Source organism: Hippocampus guttulatus, chromosome 18, assembly GCF_054856545.1.
Source record: "Hippocampus guttulatus isolate MCC_2025c chromosome 18, RoL_Hgut_1.0, whole genome shotgun sequence".
In the NCBI taxonomy this organism is placed as follows: domain Eukaryota; kingdom Metazoa; phylum Chordata; class Actinopteri; order Syngnathiformes; family Syngnathidae; genus Hippocampus; species Hippocampus guttulatus.
In genome coordinates, this window is record NC_141278.1 from 12,140,910 (window position 1) to 12,162,882 (window position 21,973).

Genomic DNA, 21,973 nt, shown 5'->3' on the forward strand with positions numbered 1-21,973 from the left:
TACTCCGGAAAGGAGTCGACCGCCGGAGCGCCGAGATATAGCAGGTGTAATCACAGACAAATAGGCAGCAGGTGTGCAGACAGCAGAAATGAACGCCTGCCACCTGCTGCCAAATAGGGAACATGACAATGATCAAGGATTTGCAAAAACGTAAGCGTGATTTTTGGACAGAATAATGATGATTTTGTCAAAGCATAGCTGCCAACAGACCAGACCGGACAAGTCAACCGTTATTGCCGAGCACCAGACTAGATTCCTCAGGAAATAAACAAATTACATTCCCTTCAGTTGTCCTCATTTGTTTATTTTATTTTTATGACAGTATTTTGTTATGATAGACACCAAGTCCACATTAACCACTCTAAAACCAGTCCACATCACAGTTCTGGAACATTTCTCTGTGAAAGACGAAGCCCTTTGAATACAGCTGACTCTGGTGGTGGAAAATGTGCCCTGATACAAGACGTATCCGCCAACACGGTTGTCCTGACCAAGAAATTTCCAGCACCAGCGCATCCTGTGGCCCATCAAATGCCTTGCCTTTGTACGCACAGCATTGAGTCCAGGATGGTCGGTGATGCAGTCAAGCACCTGATTGAAGTGTTCCTCTCCTTGTCGACGTACAGTCACTCCTTCTTGAATTTCATGGCAGCAAACACATTCAACTGCTGTAGGCATTTGCTGGCATTTACCACAAGTACACCTGAAATTAATAAAAGTATAATACTGAGCGATGACACCATGAGCGTAAATTTTATTGAACAAGCGTATTGCTCACAGTTGTCACTGGGTGGTACCACCGCACTACGGTTCACTTACATTACGGAATGTCCTGCCATACTTATTTGTCCATATTTATTTGTCATGTCCTTGTTTATGATGATACTCATGCAGCGGGTTATACCGGAGACAAATTCCTTGTGTCTTCGACATACTTGGCCAACAAAGAGGATTCTGATTCTATAGCCATCAATCAATAATTCTGTTGTTTATGAAAACATTTGATTCAAAATATACAATATATGGATGGAATACAGTACAAAAGTAAAAAACAGTCATGACAAAAATCTCTCAAGTACAAGTCAAAAAATGATTTGCTAAAAAGAAGACTCAAGTACCGAGTAGGCTAACTGCTTGAACATGAAGTCTGATTATTTTTTGAAACAATGTCATCAGATATAAAAACATAAAATTATGTGCACATGCCTGCATCTTCAAGTCATAAAAATAATACCAGCCTATATTTTACCAATCTTGTAATCTCGATGGGTCTTGTCTCCATTCCATGTCAGGTCGTCTGGGCACATTGTTTGCATCCTGATTAGCGTCTGGCTCGTACATGTAAGGTCCAACATGTAAAATTCCAACCTCCTCTTCTTCCTCCAACTCTTCAAAAACGTGGATATCCTCACTTGCGCTCGATCGATCGCTTGCATCGCTGTTTGAATCACTGTTTGAAATGATTTGCATTTCGGCCGTATGGAGACCTGCCATCGCCGTTCTCCATGTGACGTATCACTTCCGGGTTCCGCCCCTTTCAGGCCGGAACTTCGGAAAATCGAATATTTTGTGAAATATACAACAGATTAATTATATTTTCATGCTTTATTTGGTGGACAATGTTTAAGTACTTTCATTGTGACCCTATTTGGCATTTCATGAAATTACTTCACACTTGGCCTTTAAAGCACTAATTACATAACGACCAAAAGGTGTGCAGCTAAAGGGATAGCCCTACAGTGCCAGCTGTTGGTCCCAAACCGAATCATAACATTGAGAGAGACAAAGAGACTTGTGTTCCTAGCACTTTACGCCGCTCTGACAGTGTAGCCGCCGTTAGCCTCCAGCTAGCTGCTGGCCAGCTATCCCCGCGCAGCCGATGTCGTAGCAAACGCAACAATGTGATGAGACACTGATCAGACAGTCCACATTTGACTAGACACTGATCAGAGTCTTCAGCGTGACTAGGCAATGATCAGAGAGGCAACCACTTGATGAGACACTGATCAGAGACGAAACCGGGAAGGTGCTGGGCGGGGCTGCGAAGATGCAGAGCCAATCATAAATAAATCCACTCGTGCTGTCATTGGTCGATGTCATGCCAGGAACGAATCGTGCATATAGCCAAGTACAAAACGTCGGAGTCATTCTGCATTTTTTTCTGAATACAGTACTTTGGAAAAAAAACACGATAAATGAAGCGCAATATAGCGAAGGATTGCTGTATACACACACCTTTTGTCAAAGCTTCTGAGAAGGGACCGGATCCAGGGCTCTGCATACTGCAGCTCAACCATCTGCTGCAGGAGCAGCAGCCACCTCTTCAAGACCAGGAGCTTTGGGAGGAGGATGCCCATGTCGGCGTTGTCCTCCCCCCGCAGGCTGTTCAGGATGTCCGCCACAGGATTCATGACAACCCTGTACTCTGTCAGGACCTGAGAATTTCAAAAGCAAACTAGACGCGCGAGCGACTAATCCTCACAGCGGCCAAAATTGGCTGTTTTGACGGGAACTTGTTCGCTTTGTGACCTTTGCCCATCGTCCATTCATTCAATCGATACTATTTTTTTTCATAACGTGATGTGTTGATTCACAAACGCCGCTCCTGCCTCGCCCATGGGCTGGTGAATAATGATGTTGTTGATTGCCCCCACGTGCTCAGGCACAGACATCACCTCCAGCAGCGCATTCACACTGTTGAAGTAGGAGCTCCAACTACAGAGATAACGCACATAAAAAAAAAATAAAAAAAATACAGAAATTCAAATTCAAAACCTTAAGAGAATTAATATAATTCATAGCTTGGGTAATACCTGTACTAACGACAGCAGGAGTCAGCAGCTTCCGCTTGATGGCCACCTTGATCTGATTGGCAGCAATCGGGCTCCGGTTCTGGAGGGTCCAGAGGTACTGGGCCTTGGCGAGTGCCTTGCGCCAGGGAGTGTCCCCGCTGCTCCAGCCCATGACTTCGCTGAGGTCGGCCGTCGCCATGAGATTCATGGTCTGCACGCTAGACTAAAATAAACATTATAACATCAATTTGTTAGTTCGGACAATGTTTGCCATCTTCATTTGAGTGTTCTTGATGAAGTAGCAACTCGCTTTAAAATGTAAATCCTCAAATTCTACTATTTCTTACCAGCAGCGGTGGCAAGGTGGCAGAGTGATACGGAGATTGGCGTCAATGTCCTCGGCGCCAAGCTGCCCTTGGACATCGCAAAGCTCCTGAGCCACCACCCCCTCCTGCTCGCCCAATGCGTCGAAAGCCGCGACATGATTTGCGCCATTGTCTGTGGTGGTAGCGACCACTTTACTGGCAATGCCAAACTCCTGGTGGATAGCGTGGATGACTTCTCCCATGGGGCTTTTTTGCCTGGCTGACCCGGGAAAAACACGAGGGGCTAAGTGATATCATTCAAATCAATATAACAATATTTGTTTTAATTTCTCTCCCTTCAGCTCCCTGCATGCCAGGGTTGCCGCACACCGACCAGCTGTCAGCAGTGGTTCCCACCCACGCCTGCTTCTGCAGCAGGTTGTCGAGTTGCAGCTTGGCCTGTTCCATCAGCTCACCAAGTTGCCTCCCGAGGGTCCTCCTGGACATGAGGTGGAACTGAGGACAGAGGTCGACAAACATCTCCCTTGTGTCACAAAGTCTGAGGGGGGAAAGTGTCTCCACAAACCACCTGGGAATTGGAATTTGAAAACAATTTCATAAATCTGCTATTAAACAAAGACGAATTAAATTAGCAGCATTAGAAATACGTTTTTGTTCATTTTAAATGGAAACATATGAAACTGAAACCTGAGAGAAAATGAAAGGGACACCATTATTGTTCGATTTCATTTTTCCTCACCTTGTGACAATCTTCTCGGCCATGTCCTGGCTGAAGTTGTGCATGACAGATTCCTCCACTGAACGCTGGCGCCTCTTGGAGGGCTCCTCCACGGAGTGGCCACGGCCACGCTTGCTGTTTCCAGCCAGCGCAGCTGCGAGCTCGAGCTTCTGTCCAGGGTGTGCCTAATAGACCAAAAAAATAAATGGTAAAAATAATGTTTCTTCAATGCTCAGATGCTCAGTATTGACAAGCATTGTGGCATCTGGTTTGACTTCACCCTTTGCACATGGAGGCTGGCCGAACCACAGTACACCTTTCGGACAAACTGTGTCGCAACACCGAATCGCTATTTATTTTTAGACTCTTTTTTGGCCAGCAAACATTTCACCATACCTTCCAAAAAGCGTGGCCAGTGGAAGAGTCCCATTCGATGGCTCTGAATCTGATGTCATCAACAGCAGCCTCTCTTCTGGTGTAGTTCCCCAACAGTTTAAACATGCTGCGGTCCAACCCTTGATCAAGAAACCTGGTCTTGATCCAGATGTGCTGTCAAGTTTCAGGCCCATTTCCAAACTGCCTTTCATTTCCAAAATTCTGGAAAAAGTGGTGCACATGCAGTTGAAATTTTTCTTGGATGAACATAACATCTTGGAGGTCTTCCAGTCAGGTTTCAAGACGATGCATAGCACGGAGTCAGCCCTGTTACGCGTTTCTAATGACATCCTCCTGGCAAATGACTCTGGAGACCACGCGTGTCTGGTTTTATTGGACTTAACTGCAGCATTTGATACAGTGGATCACAGTATTCTGCTGACTCGTTTGCAGCACTTGGTGGGCATTGGCGGCAGTGCTCTTGAGTGGTTTAGGTCCTATTTAGCTGACAGAACCTTCTGTGTCAGCCTTGGCTGCTCTGAGTCACGCACTGCTCCCCTGTCATGTGGTGTTCCACAGGGCTCAATTCTGGGGCCTCTGCTGTTCTCGCTGTATCTGCTCCCATTGGGTTCCATCTTAAGGAAACATGGTATTCCCTTCCACTGCTATGCAGATGACTGCCAGATCTATGTCCCACTGAGCAAGAAAGACGCCTTCTCATTAAGGCCACTCCTATCCTGTCTGGAAGAAATCAAAACCTGGATGGCACAAAATTTCTTGAGATTCAATGAAAAGAAGACAGAGGTGATATTGTTTGGTCCCAGTGGCCCTTGTACATTCCATCCTGTAGACTTGGGCCCCCTGTCTCCTTATCGTAAGTCAACAGTCTCAAACTTGGGCCTTAAATTTCCCCAGTGTGGGACTAATAAAGGATATCTTATCTTAAACTGGACAGTGATTTCAAACTCGATCGGCAAATTGGTGCCGTTGTTAAATCCATCTTCTTTCACCTTAGACAGCTGGCCAAAATAAAACCTCTCCTCTCACATGAACACTTTGAGACAGTAATTCATGCCTTTGTCACATCCCGGCTCGATTACTGCAATGCCCTTTACTTTGGAGTCAGCCAGTCCTCCATTAAGCGCCTTCAGCTGGTCCAGAATGCCGCTGCTCGCCTCTTAACTGGTACTCGTAAGAGGGAGCACATAACTCCTACTCTGGCATCCCTTCACTGGCTCCCCATTCATTTTAGAGTTATTTTCAAGATCCTCTTATTTGTTTTCAAATCTCTGAATAATCTCGCGCCACCATACCTCTCTGAGCTCATCCGCCCCTACACACCTGCCCGGCGCCTCAGGTCTGTGGACCAGACTTTATTAGAAGTACCAAGAACTAAACTGAGGCTCAGAGGGGATCGAGCCTTTTCTGTTGCTGGTCCCTCTCTCTGGAATGACCTCCCACTGAACATTCGGCAAGCCTCCTCGCTGCCCATCTTCAAAACCCTCCTCAAAACTCACTTGTATTCTTTGGCATTCGACTCAGCATGACTTAGATTTGTTCTTGGTTTTACTGTTTGGTGCTTTCTACCGCCTTTATTACCGATTTGTCTTACTGTTTATTGTGCATGTTAAATTGCTCCATGTACAGCACTTTGTATGCAGCGATGGCTGTTTGAAAGTGCTCTATAAATACTGTTGACTTGACTTGACTTGACTTACTGACGCCTAATATAGTCATCTGCACTGTCCTCATCCTTGACGTACTTTACTTTACACAGTTTGAAAAGGTGTACAATATTCAAGTCGCTTTTGTTTTTATTTATACAGTATTGCCCATTTTGAATATATTTTCACTTGCAGTTGCGACCTGGCAGTGTATGGCAGAGTAAAACGACACAAGATGAAGCCAAAGAGAAGTATAGGTACATATAGTTACATCAGACATTTCATTACAAAATGCATAATGTCCATTTTATTCACGATCACAGATGCAGTTTTCTATCGAACTTGGTTTCAACCCAATTTATTTTAATCAGTGCTTTTCTCATTTGAAAAACATTGCACAAAGCAGATGTATTGCCGCAATGAATTAGCACAAGTGCTAATTCTCAACACTTGTTCTAAGGAGGCCGTGAAAGTGAATCATGAATCAGTTTACCTGGGGAAAGCATCTTAAATTGGGAAAACACACATCTACATTGATTTATTGCACTTTTATGGCGAAATTCTCGATCGAGTCGAGTCGAATCGGCTTCTCAGCACAGATGTGGCATTTTCTATCTCAGCTCATTAGTTTAAACACAGCTATTGTTGTATATACAGTTTTATTTTAATCTGTCTGCTTGAGCAGTCTGATGTGCGCATCATAGTGCTGAAAGCAAAAGCTACTTTGCAGCACTCCCTGCTGTGGGGCCCCTTGATATGGAGCTGCACCATTTGCCCTCTGCACCGAGTCTCGCTTTTCTCTCTCACTTACTCATGCACACTCACCAGAAACAGATCCTCACTGAGACTCAGAAACACATCATTACTGTATTTACAGTCATACATTTCAAACTACTGTATTACTTGAACTATGATGATTAAAGGCAGCCATGACAAAAAAAGCCAGTCCAGTCAAACCTCGGTTTTCGTCCATAATCCGTTCCAGAAGGCTGTTCGAAAACCGAAATTGTTCGGAAACCGAAACCACGCTCTTTTTAAAATAAAAATATTTATTGAACACGTCTGCTTTTTTTTTTTCTTCCAAGAATCTTTATTGAACAAGTCAGGATACAATTCTCAGTAAACAGAAAACAAAACAAACACGTTATTAATACATACGCATATTACAAACATTTAAACAAAAAAGAAGCCAGGGGATTTTTAAAAAAAAACATTCAAATAAGGAGCATATAGCCAGAGTCTTTGAACAAGTCTGCTCACAATGGAAAGCAACACAAGGAAGCGTCACTTGCTCGTCTACCCGAGGAAGCGTCACTTCCTTGTTTAAGGAAGCCGAGAGGAGTCAAATGGTGAATTCAAGTGCGCTTAGTTTGTTCGAGAACCGAAATTTGTTCGTCATCCGAGGCATAAAAACCTTGAAATTTTTGGTCGAAAACCGAATTGGTCGAGAACCGAGGCGTTCGAAAACCGAGGTCTGACCGTATATTGTAGATACATGAAAAACTGCGATAAAGCAACATGAAAGCGTTTATATGAAAATCTCATCACAATCTATTGATCCACAACATGAGCCTTTTTCAACACGATGTAATCCAATAATACTAAAGGAAAAAAAAAACTACTGTACAACTTCTTTGATTAAAAATGTATAAATACTAACAAACACTAACTGAAGTAAGACAAAATCTCAAAACCAAAACTCAGAACAAAAACAAAACTTTTATGAACAAGATGACAACTCAACAATATATTCACACAAAAGTTACAAACATTTCACTCCGACAAAGAAAAACTGAATTTGAGCAATCTCGCAAGTGGTGCATAGAATTCAGTCATCTTTGGAGCATGAACTGATGAAGCCTGCTCAGATGAGAGGCCAAAGTTTCATTGATCACTGCTCATCTCAATAACACACTTGTGACTCTTAGCCTGATACTTCCATGAGAAGCTCAGGCTACAAATTGAGCAGGAAAACGTTTTTTCACCAATGTGTCTTGTTTTGTGACGCTTTAAAGATATCTTGTGAGAGAACCTTTGGCCACAAACTACACAGACAAAAGGTTTCTCACCCGTGTGTGTTCTTTTGTGAACATTAAAGATTCCTTTCAGAGAGTCTTTGTCACAAACTGCAGGAAAAAAGTTTCTCACCAGTGTGGGTTCTTATGTGTTTTTTTAAGTATGCCTTTTTAGAGAATCTTTGACCAAAAGGTGTGCAGGAAAAGGCGTCTCATCAGGGTGTGTTCGTGTGTGTTGAGTCAAATGTCACAAACTAAGTATCTTTTGTCACAAACTGGGCAGGCAAAGGCTTCTCACCAGTGTGGGTTCTGATGTGTGCTGTCAAATGTCCCTTTAAGGAGAATTTTTAACCACAGACTGAGCAAGAAAAATGTTTCTCACCAGTGTGTGTACGTTGATATATGTATATGACGTTTTACGTGTTGCTTCTGGGAGAATCTTTGGCCACAAACTGCGCAGGTAAAGGGTTTCTCACCAGTGTGGGTTCTCTTGTGTAATTTTAAGCTTCCCTTCTGAGAGAATCTTTGGTCATAAACTGAGCAGGCAAAGGGTTTTTCACCAGTGTGTATTCTTGTGTGTATTTTTTAAATGTCCTTTCTAAAAGAATCATTGGTTACATACATTGTAGGAAAAACGTTTCTCCCCAGTGTGGGTTATTGTGTGTATTTTTAAGTGTCATTTATCGAAGAATATTTGGTGACAAACTGAGCAGCCAAAAGGTTTCTCACCAGCGTGCATTTTCATGTGCATTTTTTAAGGTTCGCTTCTCAGAGAATCTTTGGCCACAAACCAAGCAGGCAAACGGTTTCTCACTATTCTGATGTGTCTTTTTATATATCCCTTCTCTGAGAAACGTTGGCCTCAAATTGAACAGGCAAAAGGTTTCTCACCGGTGTGGGTTCTTGTGTGACGACTTAAGCTTTCCTTCATATGTCTCTTCAAACTGCCTGCATTAGAATAAGTTTTCCCGCACTGAGAACATTTCCAGCGTTTGTCGGTTTCACATGTCATATCACCTTCAGACGGTTTATCATAAGTCTCAGTAGAGTGTGGAGCCATGTCATCACCACCCCGATGGTGGAGCTACGAGGCCATCTGGGATTTTGTGTGTCTGTGTGTTTCTATTTCGTTCATGTTTGGTGATGTTCCGGCTGTCGCTCATCTCGGCGTGCGTGCATATGTGTACGTGTGCGTGGTTGGGCAACCTTGTGCGTTTGTATATGCTTGCACGTGCGCGATCAGGTCGATCGCGGGAGGTTAATCTCTTCAAAAGTCGGCTTGGAGGTCTCGCCCCTCTGCCCGCTTCACTTTGGCCCTCATCTTCACTTTTGAAAGGGACACCAGTCAATGACAACTTGCAGATATACTCTTCCTCCTCCTCCTCCTCTTTGATGTAAGGACGACTTCCTTCATTTCCCTTGGTGTGTAGGTGCTCTTCCTCCTCCTCTTTGATATGAGTGTGCCCTTCGTCCTCCTTTTTGATGACATGGGGGTCTGGTTCCTCTTTTTCTTGAATGCAGGGGTGCTCTACTGAACATCCTCCACTTCCTCCTTCATGTGGGGGGACTCTGGATCCTGCTGCCCAGGACCGACATCTTCACTGGCGTCTTCAAGACACACAAAGATAAACACAAAACGCTTGATCATGACAGAAAAAAATAGATCAAATCATGCCCCCCCCCCCACCCCCACCCCACGAGTCGGTGCTATCAGTGCTGTCAGTGCTTGATTTTCCCTGGTGGACAGTCCAAACAGGTAAATATAGCCTGTTTTTTTTCTTTTTTCATCTACGCATGTCATCTTTATTAAAATAAAGGTTTCCTTTGTGACAAAGTAATGTTGATGATTTTTAGCATAGCAGCTACAGCAGGGAAAATTTGCCGCTTTTTTTTTTTTTTTTTTAGAAAGGGAGGAAAGTCGAGAATCCAAGTAAACAAAGCAGAGAAATTACGCACGAGACAAAGTCATCGTGTTCATGATTGAAAAATCTTTTTTGTCTCTTCCCATATCGTCTCAAAACCACACGAGCCAGTTGGAAACAAATAATAGAATCTTAAAAAGAACACTAAAATGGATAGAGAGCCAGTGAATGGATGCCAGTGTAGGAGTTATGTGCTCCCTCTCCCTCTTAGGAGTACCAGTCAGGAGGCAAGCAGCAGCATTCTGGACCAACTGGAGATGCTTAATGGAGGATTGGCTGACCGCAAAGTAAAGTTCATGAAAGTCATCCAGCCGGGATGTGATGAAGGCATGAATGACTGTTTCAAACTGCTTTTGAGAAAGGAAAGGCTTTCATTGTCACACATTTTTTGCTCTTATAAGGATACATTCAATCGTATTACGTTCCATCAAACTGTCAAAAATAGTTGCCAAACCACCATAATGTAATCCGACATTACATTTTTGCTAAAACTCCTGAACAATCTTTACAGTTGCCAAACAAACATGGAAAAAGAAAAAAAATAATCCCTCTCGAAAACGTGGGAATAAAAGCGGTGTTTTGCCGAGATTCCAGTCAATCCGGTTTTGCTGGTTGTCCAGCAAAAGTCTTCAAATTTTCAAAAATAGGATTAGGTAATTCTGCAGATCGTACTTCTACTTTCTTGTTAAATCAAAGAAAGTCACAAGGAACTTGAATGAAAAATTATTTTCATATTTGCCGGATTGGAAGAGCTAGCAGCACAGTGTCTAACCAGCGCCATCTTGGTTACATTTTAGGCATGAAGTGACATCATTAAAACATCCTTAAAACGTAATCTGCGCAAATGTGTAATTTCTGAATTGTGTATAAAAGTGGTAGCTACCAAAAAGTAGCTCTCACATTCAAAAAAGGTTGGTGACCCCTGCAATCAAGCGAAAGAACGAGAAGTGGCCAAACCCGCTCTGGTCGAGCCAACTCGGGACCTCTCGAAAACAGAGTCGTTGTCCTCATTTGTTCCAAAGAAATCATCCTCGAAATCTGCTTTTGTCCTGCACACATTTTCACACGATCCATTACAACAGACACACTCTTACCATGTTAACTGCTGGGTGACGAAACACGTCTCTTTGTTAGCGGCTAGCAAGCTAGGCTAAGTAGGCTGAACTTGCCGCAATTCTATTTCCGTGTTCTATTGCATCTCTCCAGCAAGGAGCTATTTTGGGGTCGACATATTACCGTAATGTATGTGTAAGATGTATCATCTTTTCTCCTCACATGTTCAAGCCATCGTTGATCCTCCTACACATTCCCTATTTTTTAAGATAAGATATCCTTTATTTGTCCCACACTGGGGAAATTTACAGTCTACAGCAGCAAGATTGTGGGGAGAAAGAAGAAAGAAGAAAAACAAAGTGTTTGCATTCACAAAATAAATGTTACAGTTTCAATGTATACCGTTCAATTAAGTGCAATATAAATATAGATATAGATAAGGTTTTGTTGTCTCACATTTTCTCCATCTTTCAAGCCACTGTGCATTTTCTCCAACTTTTGTCCTCACTTTCTCTCCATCGTCATGCTAATGTTTTCCCTCACACATTCTCTGACTTTCATCCTCTTGTTCATCCTTTCCCTATTTTGTCCTCTCACACCTCTACATAATTTTATCCTCCCACATTTCTATTCCGTAAATTCTTCTCACCCTTTCTCTGCATCCTTAGTCCTCTCGCATGTTCTCTCACTCTTTCACCCCCTCGCTCCTTCTCATCCTCTTTTGCCCTCAATGGTTCTCTCCATCTTTGCCTTGGTTTGCAGAGCTTCCCACGGTGTCTCTCCTCCAGAAGATGCCCTCCTCTCCCGTCACCTGCCACGCGACGGGTTTCTACCCCAGTGCGTCGGCCCTTTTTTGGAGGAAGGACAGCGAGGTGATCCACGAGGACGTGGAGATGGGGGAGACCCTCCCCAACCATGACGGAACCTTCCAGACCACAGCCCACCTGAAAGTGGAAGTGACGGCCGGCGTGGAGGGCAAGTATGAATGTGTGTTCCAGCTTGCCGGCGTCGAGGAAGACATCGTCACCAAGCTGGACAGAAGAATCATCCTGAGCAACGCGCGTATCCAAGGTGATGACACGCATTGACTTGATTTGTGACAAGCCATTGACGTGTTTCTCTTCATCACACGCTCTTTGTTGCCATGTGAAGAAGAAGAAGTCAGGAAGATGATGGCCATTGCTTTCACGTTGGTGATCCTCGCTCTGGTGGTGGTGGTGGTGGTTGCCGGGTTCCATCACCAGATAAGGTGAGCGACACAAATGCTTCGTCGGTCAGGAGGAGCCAAAGGGAAGATTTGCCTCGCGCCTTTTTGACAAAAAGTGAATGTAACATTGTTTGTCTTTCCTTTCAGCCATACACCCTCGATCGTATTAGTAAAGCATTTTCTGTTTCCTTTGAGCCACATTCAACAAGGCAGTTCTACGAAGGTCTGAATTAGAGCTCTGTTCCCAAAGTGTGAATGGGGATAATCCAAAACGACAACAAATTGTTGCCATGTATCATTTAAAGGAGAAAAACAGCACTCAACAGTACTGTAATTTGAAAAACACACAGTAATGATTTTAATTCAACAGGTTTTATTTTCCTCACTGCATCACTGGTCTTGGCCACCGGAGGGCAGTATAATACAGTCATTGAGACATCCGAATTGCTTTCTCTCTCGCTCGCGCTCGTATTTTTTAGTCTGCGCTCACAGGTAAAGCAAAAAACAAAAAAAATAAGAAAAAAGTCGGTTCAACAATGACTTATATCTTGAAAAATTCTCAAGTCAGGTCACCCGTATGAGGTGGTACCTTACTGTGTAATACAGTGACTACCTGGAATTAATTGAAAAAGGCAAAAGAGCGTGAGGATTTCTTTTACATCTTTGCAAGATCCATTCAGCTGAGAGTACTTTGCTTGAGCAAATGTACTTCCTTCATGCGTGTGACTGCCCCCCCCCCCAACAATCTCACATTGTGTTTTGCTCCCTCAGCCATTGCCTGATTCAGAGGTTGTTTCCAAGTTTTGACTGAGCCCGTTTCGGAGCGTCATAGGATGAGTTGGCTCACATGGACGCCACGAGATCTTGGGTTTCTGGAGAGGGTTTCGGTGACATGGTTTTGTGCATTTGCTGTGCTCTGCTTTCTCCAGGTGTCAGAACGTAGGAGAACTTGGATTTTAAAACAAATGTTATTTATTCTTCACATGGGTGATTGACAATCATATTTTTTCAACGCTCAAAATTTGTTTCTATTTTTGGTGTACTGTGCAAGGTTAGATTTGAGGAGTGCTTTGGATTGCTTTCTTCTGTCAGTGTCGGTCTTAGTGTCATGTTGGATTGTACAAAACCCACCAGGGTTGCTGCATGAAAATGTCTTATTTTTTCTCATCAAGCTGTTGAATCATTGAATGTATTTGAATGAAATATTAAATGAAAATGTGTTGGACTGTGAAATGCAGTTGAACTGTTCTTAGAAGATGCAATTTGTTTTTGAAAGCAGGCTGTATGCAAAGCGACAGGTTTCTGTTTGATTTCATACACACACACACACACACACACACGCACACGCACGCACGCACACACGCACGCACACACACAAATGTTATATGTATCCTCCAACATTGACTCACTCGTATCTCAAGGCATCACTGCAGTGATTTGGAAAGGCACAATTCAGCCTAATCACGTCATAACGCTTCACTCGGTGCTCCACTTTCCCACATTCAATATGTCGGCGACGTGTAGCAACCGGAATGACGTCAAGGAAATCGAATGCCAATGGGACTGCACAGCAGGGTCACGTGATTTCAGAGAAACGCAAAGGAGCGCTTCCTTGTTGCAATTACATTACCCCTCACTACCAGGAGAGTGTCGCTGTTTCAGCACGAATCCCACAAACACTGTTTTCCATCTCATTTGAAATCCTCGAACACACACAACACAGTTGCGGTCATTTCAGCAACGTACGCAAAACGACGTAAGCGATTTAATTTCAAATCGGGCTGAAAATGTATTCTGGCAATGGAAAAAAAAGGGCCGGGTGACGTCACAGGCAGCCCGAATTCTAATTGGTTCAGGAGGTGAACTGGTCCAAGCGCGTCCCCCCCTCGTCTGTTATCTCGCTTGCGCCCGTGTGACAGACAGCCGCAACTTCTAACTACTTGTCCTTCTGCGACACAACTTTGGATGCCGAGAATGTATCTACTCGTCCTCTTTGTTGCGGCTCTGCAAACACCCAACGTGACGCCTGGTAAGTGCACTTTGTTGACAACTTATTTATTGCACGAAAGATTGTGAACCGACGCGTTAACGTTTATTCTCTTCGCGTGTCCGCTGCCTCAACATTGACCAGCACAAATATGTTATCGATTAAATATGGAAAGGCGAACCCACGGTCATGAAATGTTATACTGCGTCAGTCGTTGAGCAGAAAAAGATTAGCTTCAACGTTGCACGTTAATCTGCCCGTCGTTTTTTTTCTTGTTCTATTCAACAAGGTGGGGCGGGGGTTAAACTTCCTCATTCGGTGTCTACATTTCAACAATTTATGTCGTTATTTATTTAGTATTGATTGTGTTCCGGTTGCAATGGTTTGAAGCAGCAGTTCTCAAACGTTTTGTCAAGTACAAACTTTGGAGAAAAAAAAGTCAGAAGCTCACACCGCACCGCCACAATGCCTGACATGAAAATGGAGTCATGTGGTCGGCCTAAATGTTCACGAAACCCGGGGCAGCGGTTTTATTTCGAAAAACGACACTCCTATTATTGTCAGCCATTGAAAGGGTATGCGCCGCTTGATTCACAGGGCGCTTAAACGTAGGGACATAAATAAATGGACGTACTCAATTAACGCTTTCATACAAATGTGTTGGACATGAAAGTTAAACTCAATAGTTGAAAACGTACCGTGCGTTTGACTCGAAGGGAAGTTTTACATCTGTAATTACATGTATCTATTAAATAGATACATGACCCTTCGAGTCAAACGCTGCCAGGATATCAGATATGTGGTCATCCAAATCTTTTATCACACCGAGTGAGAATAAATATGAAAGACTATCAAATATTGGATTGATGTAGATTTGATTCCAAATCAAGGTGATAATTATAACGTTATTCTTCAATGTAAAAAAAACCGCTTATCATAACAACACAACACTAATTGTTAAAATAAGCGGGGTTTTTTTTCACATTTTCAGCTAGTGGTGTGCCGCGGGATTTTTTCAGCGAAAGAAATGTGCCTTGGCTGGAAAAAGACACTGCTGTAGATCATGGCATGTCAACGAAGAGGACCGGTCATGACCGCGGAAGAGAAAGTGAAACGCACCCGATAAAGCCAAGCGGGTTACATCATACGAAACATTCAGGAGACGCTTGGAGTCGCAAAGACTCAAATCGACAAGAAATTGGCAGCAATTTCCCTGCTCAGAGTGAATTGCGAGCGGCTCGACGGAGAGTCGAGTCAATGAACGTTTCCTCAAATGCTTTACCTGTTTTGGTGCGAAAACCCTTCCGCTAACTGCACCGCTAATTAGGGAGAATGCGAGCTCCATGGCGCCAACTATGGGCATGGAGGACTTCGAAGCGTCCCGTGGCTGGCTTTAAAAGTTGGTTGCACGACATCAGCTGAGCAACGCTGTCGTGGGTGGCGATCGAGGGGAGGTCAAGTTTGAGACCGCGAGTGAGTGGAAAGAAAAGCCACCGGGTCTCTTACTCGATTCATTTTGCGGCAAATAGTCCGAACTTTGTTCTATTTGGTTCACATATCTGTACTGTTTGCTGCAGTTTTCGTGTTAGAAACAGTTTTTGGGCAACATGTGGTTGCAATTTGTTGCTTGTGTTGGTAACATACTTGCATGTTCATAAAGGACATGTACCATAGTCGTATCCCACATATGGAAATTCCGTTATAAGGAAAGATTGGACAAATATGAAATATGATTCGTTGCTTGAAAATATTTAGTGTATCGCTCGACTTCGACTGGTCGGACCAGAACCCGTCTGCAGCAATGCACTGGCTGAAATCGGTGATCAACAACACTGTTCTCATGAAAAAAAAAAGTAGATTCCGACTTGAAGTGCTCTATAAATACTGTTGACTTGAATGCCTTTGTTCTGTTCATGTTTGATATGGACCGTCAACAAATGCCTTTTTTTGAATGTACCGTATCTTGTGCTGACCCGGCCCGCATGTCAAATTTGAAAAGTCAATGTGGCCAAAAAGTTTGCCCACCCCTGATCTATTTCATTTCGAACGTCGTGTTTCTTTTGCGAGTGGTCATCACGTCACACTTTGAGAATCACCGTCGAAAAGTACGTCAACTCTTTTCTTCTCGATCCGATATGATTGCCTTTATTAAAAATGATCATCATCGGAAAAACACGTGTATAGCCTACGTTGAATTTCATGCGTGGATAGTTGATAACTTTCTAGTTTTTTTTTTTGTTGTTGTTGGGGTTTATCATGCATGACCTTTATCCAATGATTTGAATTATTTTTCAAATGAATGACAATCGTAAAATGGAAGGTCACTCGATTTCTTTTGAAAGTGTGTTTCAACCAACGGTGAGGAGCATTCAACATCTTTGAAGAAATCAAAGAGAGAAAACGATGAGTGTGGGGTTGTCAAATCACAGAGAAGCTTTGTGAGTCAGAATGTGCTCCGATCAAACGTGGCGTCAATCATGTCCAGAGTGTCGAGGCCCCGAGAGCGGATGGAGTCACGTCAACCACGCATTGCGCGAGGCTGCCGAATGGAAAGCAAAAGAATAAAATGTTCTTGTCTTTTCTTTCAGCGCTACATACGCTGCGTTATTTCACCACAGCGTCCTCTCAAATCGCAAATCTGCCAGAGTACTGGGAGGTCGCGTATGTGGACGGCGTTCAGATTTTACAGTTTGACAGCAACAGCCGGAAAACGAAAGCCAAGCTGGACTGGGTGAACAAAATCGCAGCAGAGGATCCAGACTTCTGGGAGCAAGAGCTGCACGGCAGTCTTGTCCAAGAGCAGCGGTTCAAAGTCAACATTGAAATCGCTAAAGAGCGCTTCAACCAAACTGGAGGTTGGTTTTCCGCTCGTACAACGTAGCGGATGTGCCCCGACTCATAAACACGCACGTCACTGCTGGCTTCTCTCTGTTCATCGTGTGCGTGACACTTTCAGGCGTTCACATGATGCAGTGGATGAACGGCTGTGAATGGGATGACGAGACTGGTGAGGTGGATGGTTGGGATCAGCACAGGTATGACGGAGAAGACTTCATCTCATTTGAGTGGAAAAGGATGAGATGGATCGCAGCCAATCCACAAGCGTTCATCACAAAGAACAAGTGGGAACGATCGGACGGCCTCAAAGAATACGGGAAGAGATACGTCACTGAGATTTGTCCTGCTGACTTGAAGACGTACGTGAGCAATGGGCGGGACTTCCTGATGAGAACAGGTGCGGTGGCCGCTCACACTCTCTCGTCCTCTCAGCCGTTCTCTTCATCTGTCCATCGTCCTCGCACGCTCTCGCTTTCTTTCACCCTCTCGACATGCTCGCCGCCGGTTGTCTTCTCGCACCTTCTCGGCGCGCTTCCAAGTTGTCCTCGCTTGCCGTTTCCTTCGCCGTCTCACGCGTTCCCTCCATCTTCCACTCACAGGTACCATCTTTTGCTCTCACACCTTTGAGCCCTCGTTGACCCTCTCACACGTTGCCCCTTTTGCCTCCTCACCCTTTCTCCGTCCTTCAAGCCGTCGCGCATTTTGCTCGACTTTTATCCGCTCCCGCTTTTCCTCCGTCTTGATCCTGACGCGTTCCGGCCGTCTTTTGCCCTCACACATTCCCTGAGCGTCATCCTCTTGCGCATGCTCTCCCTACTCTCCTCCCACATTTCTCTTTGCAAAGTTCTTCTCGCACTTTCTCCTCATCTTTGCTCCTCCCACGTATTCTCTCGTCGTCTTTGGCCCCCCTAAGTCGTTCTCTCCCTCCTCGCCGCAGAGCTTCCCAAGGTGTTTCTCCTCCAGAAGACGCCTTCCTCTCCGGTCACCTGCTTCGCGACGGGTTTCTACCCCCGCACGTCGGATCTTTTCTGGAGGAAGGACGGCGAGCAGCTGCACGAGGACGTGGAGATGGGCCAGACGCTCCCCAACCACGACGGAACCTTCCAGACCGCGGTCCACCTGAAAGTGGAGGCGGCGCCCGACGCGGAGGCCAAGTACGAATGTGTGTTCCGGCTGGCCGGCGTCGAGGAAGCCATCGTCGTTAAGTTGGACGGCAAAAGCATCCTGAGCAACGCGCGCGACGCAGGTGAGCCACTTGAATCGTTGCGTCGCCTCGGATTGACTCTCGCCGAACGGTGTCGTGACGAGCCCTTCGCGTGCTTCTCTTCATGGCCCACATCTTTGTTGCCACGTGAAAAGAAGAAGAACGAGTCCAGATGGGGGTGGCCATCGCTGTCACGTTGGGGGTCCTGGCTCTGCTGGCGGCGGGGGTGGCGGCGGTCCTTGCCAAGCGTCGCCGGAACAGACAAGGTGAGGGACGCCAAGATCTGGTCCGTCGGGAAGATCCAAAGAGAACTGTGGCAAAAAGTCCGTCATCCTAACTTTCTTTCTCTTTCCTTCCAGCCAAATACTCTGCAGCGTGTAAGTAAAACATTTTCTGTTTCCTTTGAGCCACAATAAACGGGGCAGTTCCACGAAGGTCCGATTTAGGCCTTTGCCGCCCAAGCGTGAATCGGGAGTCGCTTGAAACGGCAGGAATGTTGATGTGAGAAGCGCCGTGAGAAGCTCTCGCTGTGCACCAAAAAAACCAAACAAAAAAAAAACATCGGTGCCTTTCATACGAGTTGAATTTGTTGAGTGGCCGCGCTCGTAACCGAAACCACTCGCGTCACAAATCCTCTTTGTCCAATGAAATAAACGGAAATGACAATCAGCCTTTCCAGCCGTCCCCAAAAAGACAACAACAATGGTTGTCAGGTGTCATTTCAAATAGCCCTCCCTAAAATCGTATTTTAAAAAAAATCATACATACATGCACACAGTCATGAGATCATGAAATCGATTTTTGAAGGTCGAGCATGTTTATTTTTGTTTGGTCTCACTGCCGATTGACGGCCACTGAGCTTCGGCCATCTTGGACAGTTTAAGTCAGACGCAAATCAAGGCGTCTCAAATCCTTTGCGGTTATCGGTACGTCACTGATATTAGTTGTTTCGACACAGAGGATAAAGAATACGCAAAATGACACCGTGTACTGTACGGTGCAGACGCGGCAACAGTTGTAGAATAAAAAGACGCAAGTCGAAGATCGGACAGCGCCGCAAAAGTCATTCGGCAGTGAACGTCTCAGCGGAGCAAATCCTTTGGCGCGAGCGTGACTCGTTTCGCTTCACATCTCACTCTGCGGTTGCACTTCCTCAGCCGTTTCCACCGATTCCGAGCCCCTTGCCGAGTGAGACGCGGCGGCCGTCGCACGGTGAGTTAGCTCCCGCGCCATCTTTGGAATGTGGAAATGCTCTCGGCCATCTTGATGTGGATTCTCGTTCACGCTTTGCTTCGGCTCTTCTCCCTCCAGACGCCAAGAACACAAGTGGGCCTGCTGAGCACGTTCTCATCTGCTGAGCACGTATCCCCTCTGAAAACGCCGACATTTTTTTTTTTCTTCTTCTTCAAGCGGACCATGAGTGCAATTTCGCTTCTGTTAAGTAGCAGTGTCAAAGTGTCATGCTCTGTCTGGTTTTGATTGTGTTTGAGCGAAGGGCGTCGCCCTCCGGCAGGCGCGCCCGCTCCGCCGTTTCCCCCTCGAGCCTCGCCAAGCTTTGTCGCGCGGCCAAGTCTCTGTCGGATGATTGACTTTGCTCGCTGTCGTATGCTCGACCTTTCGCTCTGGTTTTGCCGTTGAACTTTGGAAGTATTTTCATGATTGCTTTTTTTATTGATCCTGATCTTTGGTTTGGCTTAATTGGGCTTCTTCTCGCTGTTCCCTTGTACTTTGCCTTTTGTTTGATGAAGTGTTTTTTGCTTGTTTGTTTGCTTTTCCTGGCTCCTTGTGGCAAGCGATTTCAGCCTGGACTTTTTTGCAATAAATATTTTTGTTTTCGCACTTTGTCTGAGCCTGCGTTTCTGGAATCCAAAACATGATTCGGTTCAGTTCTGAAGAACCTGACAGAAAGCCTTGGTCAACCTGTTCTTCGTGACACGTTTGTGACTTGCGCAAATGGTAATCAACTTTCTTCCACTCCGTCCGTCGAAATGTTTCTCTTTCGATTTGTGACTTATTCCTCCACGCTTGCACGTGGTCACAGCAGGCCGAGAATGCCATGAGTCTCATCTGAATTTTGGCCTGTTTTATGACAGCTTCTCCCTCCTGCCCCCTCCCTCTCTCGCCTGGAAGTCAATTTTAAGGCCCAGACCAACAAAGGATGCACCTGCTGTGTCGTGCGGGCCAACACGGAGTGGTCACTCGCAACTTGCAGGCCACACGCAGACAAACGGCGGAGCGGTCGCCAGTCAATCGCAGTACGCGTACGAACGATCGCCTGCTTGATAGCCGATCACAAAGTCGTTCTGAAAAGGTTCCATTGAGCATTGCTCTTTTTTTTGTTCTTTACTTCTATGCGTGACGACTTCCAGTCTCGGACTTTAGTCGGTCCTTCTGCTTAGGCAGGGCTGCCCAACCTTTTTGGGCCCCAAGATCTACTTTTCCATCAAGTGACTTCCCACGGTCGACCCGTGACCGCGCAGGCACTTGCGCACGCCTGCCAGGATGAGCAACGGCCATAACGCCCCAAAGATGAACGACACGGAGAAATAACGTCGACACAAGAGTTTGGGGGGGTTGTGAAAAGCAAATCGCTTCCTACCATCGCGGGTGACCTGATGCGGAGGCACAAGACGCACTTTGGCAGCGTGTTCACGATCGTAGCTCACGTGTCGCGTTTTCAGATGCACTCCAGATTGACATTCTTTCTTTCATCGGTAAATTGTGCATGAAACAGACTTGGAACGAGAATAATAACGACAAAAGATCGCAAGCTGCAAGTGCAGACTGCAGACCGCAAACAACTTCCGGTGTTTCAAGGTGAACTGCTTTTTATTTGATTTTCACTTTTAAATACTTTTTGTGAAAGTGAGCCTGAGTGGGCACAGTGTGCACTTGTGATGTGTCCGTCGCGACTTTGAAGTGAACGACGAGAGCCGGCTCTGTCATTTTCTCTCTCTCTCTCTTTCCAGGTGTCTGAAGCGAAGTTTGGCAGTGGCTCAGCTGCCGCGCTCAGAGAGAGAGACGGGAAGAGAAAGGGGAGGCGATCAGCCCGTCCAAGTTGAAGTATTTAGTTTTGTTGAATGCAAATTTAAAATAAAGCAAGGAGTAGCTTATGTGTGTTTTGTTCGCTGTTGCTGTTGCAGTTACTATTCACTATTTTTGTGATGATGCAGCATGTTTGATTGTTGTCGGTTGAAGTTTAATATTGTTGCTTGTTTATTGTTTGGAGCTTTTTTAATGTTCAATAAAAAAAGTGAAAAACAATTTCTTTGCTTGATAATTGTTGCTATTTAGTTCACCAAGTCATTTTCCAAAATGTATGCTAAATTTGTCATAAATATTGAAAAGAAAAACTAAAGTTAAAAGTGCCGTTTGAGAGCCATCAAGAGTCGACTGATCCAAATAAACCGGATCACCGAAAAGAGCCGAAAATCCCATCACGAGTGTGCACGAACACAAAAATATAGAATCCCGTGTGCCGATTTTCAAAGATGAAGCGATTTGGACAAGAGGAGTTCCTCCCCTAATCGGGAGCTACGCGGAAGTGAAGCTGTTGTGCCTCGTATGTGTCCAAAAGAAGATAACACAAGAAACCCGTTGAACCACTTGAACAAGTAGCACCCAAGTCATCAAGTGGAAAGCATGAAAAATGCGAACAGAGTTGGCACACCTTGCTGACGGAAACGTTCGCGGCTTCGTCGCTAAAAACGACCCGGCAGTCAGTGGCAATGAAGCGAACGCCCTTTTCATGGTCATAATTTCCAAAATATTATGTTGACATGATGAGGTGTATTTTTCATTCCCGATTGGTCCATTTTTTAGAAACGTTATTTTATGCGACTCTGCGTTTGTTGTACAGTAGAATGACACCG

General features: G+C 45.0%; 2 protein-coding genes and 1 long non-coding RNA gene across 6 annotated transcripts; 2 read left to right on the top strand and 1 right to left on the bottom strand.

The window, feature by feature from the left end:
• Positions 1 to 1,590: 1,590 nt before the first annotated feature.
• Positions 1,591 to 2,269, bottom strand: LOC147191257 (uncharacterized). Its single transcript, XR_015103726.1, has 2 exons — positions 2,236 to 2,269; positions 1,591 to 2,039 (listed from the first exon to the last, which is right to left on the bottom strand). It is a non-coding gene; the product is annotated as an uncharacterized LOC147191257 (long non-coding RNA).
• A 9,337-nt stretch (positions 2,270 to 11,606) lies between these two features.
• Positions 11,607 to 13,315, top strand: LOC147191258 (HLA class I histocompatibility antigen, alpha chain G-like). The gene is made up of 3 exons (XM_086136749.1): positions 11,607 to 11,936; positions 12,018 to 12,114; positions 12,844 to 13,315. Exons 1-3 carry the CDS (start codon positions 11,657 to 11,659, stop codon positions 12,881 to 12,883), a joined length of 417 nt encoding a protein of 138 aa, XP_085992875.1. The 5' UTR covers positions 11,607 to 11,656; the 3' UTR covers positions 12,884 to 13,315.
• A 620-nt stretch (positions 13,316 to 13,935) lies between these two features.
• LOC147191259 (H-2 class I histocompatibility antigen, D-D alpha chain-like) lies at positions 13,936 to 21,365 on the top strand. Of its 4 annotated transcripts, none has more exons than XM_086136732.1 (8): positions 13,936 to 14,101; positions 16,648 to 16,914; positions 17,016 to 17,294; positions 17,835 to 18,143; positions 18,257 to 18,367; positions 18,461 to 18,478; positions 19,259 to 19,313; positions 19,413 to 19,940. In XM_086136732.1, the coding sequence occupies exons 1-7, from the start codon at positions 14,038 to 14,040 to the stop codon at positions 19,291 to 19,293; spliced, it is 1,083 nt and encodes a 360-aa protein (XP_085992858.1). In that variant the 5' UTR covers positions 13,936 to 14,037; the 3' UTR covers positions 19,294 to 19,313; positions 19,413 to 19,940. The 4 variants fall into 4 exon arrangements, with proteins under 4 accessions (XP_085992858.1, XP_085992859.1, XP_085992860.1 ...); XM_086136733.1 differs by having other exon boundaries at positions 18,260 to 18,367; XM_086136734.1 differs by lacking the exons at positions 19,259 to 19,313; positions 19,413 to 19,940 and adding an exon at positions 21,071 to 21,365.
• Positions 21,366 to 21,973: the final 608 nt, after the last annotated feature.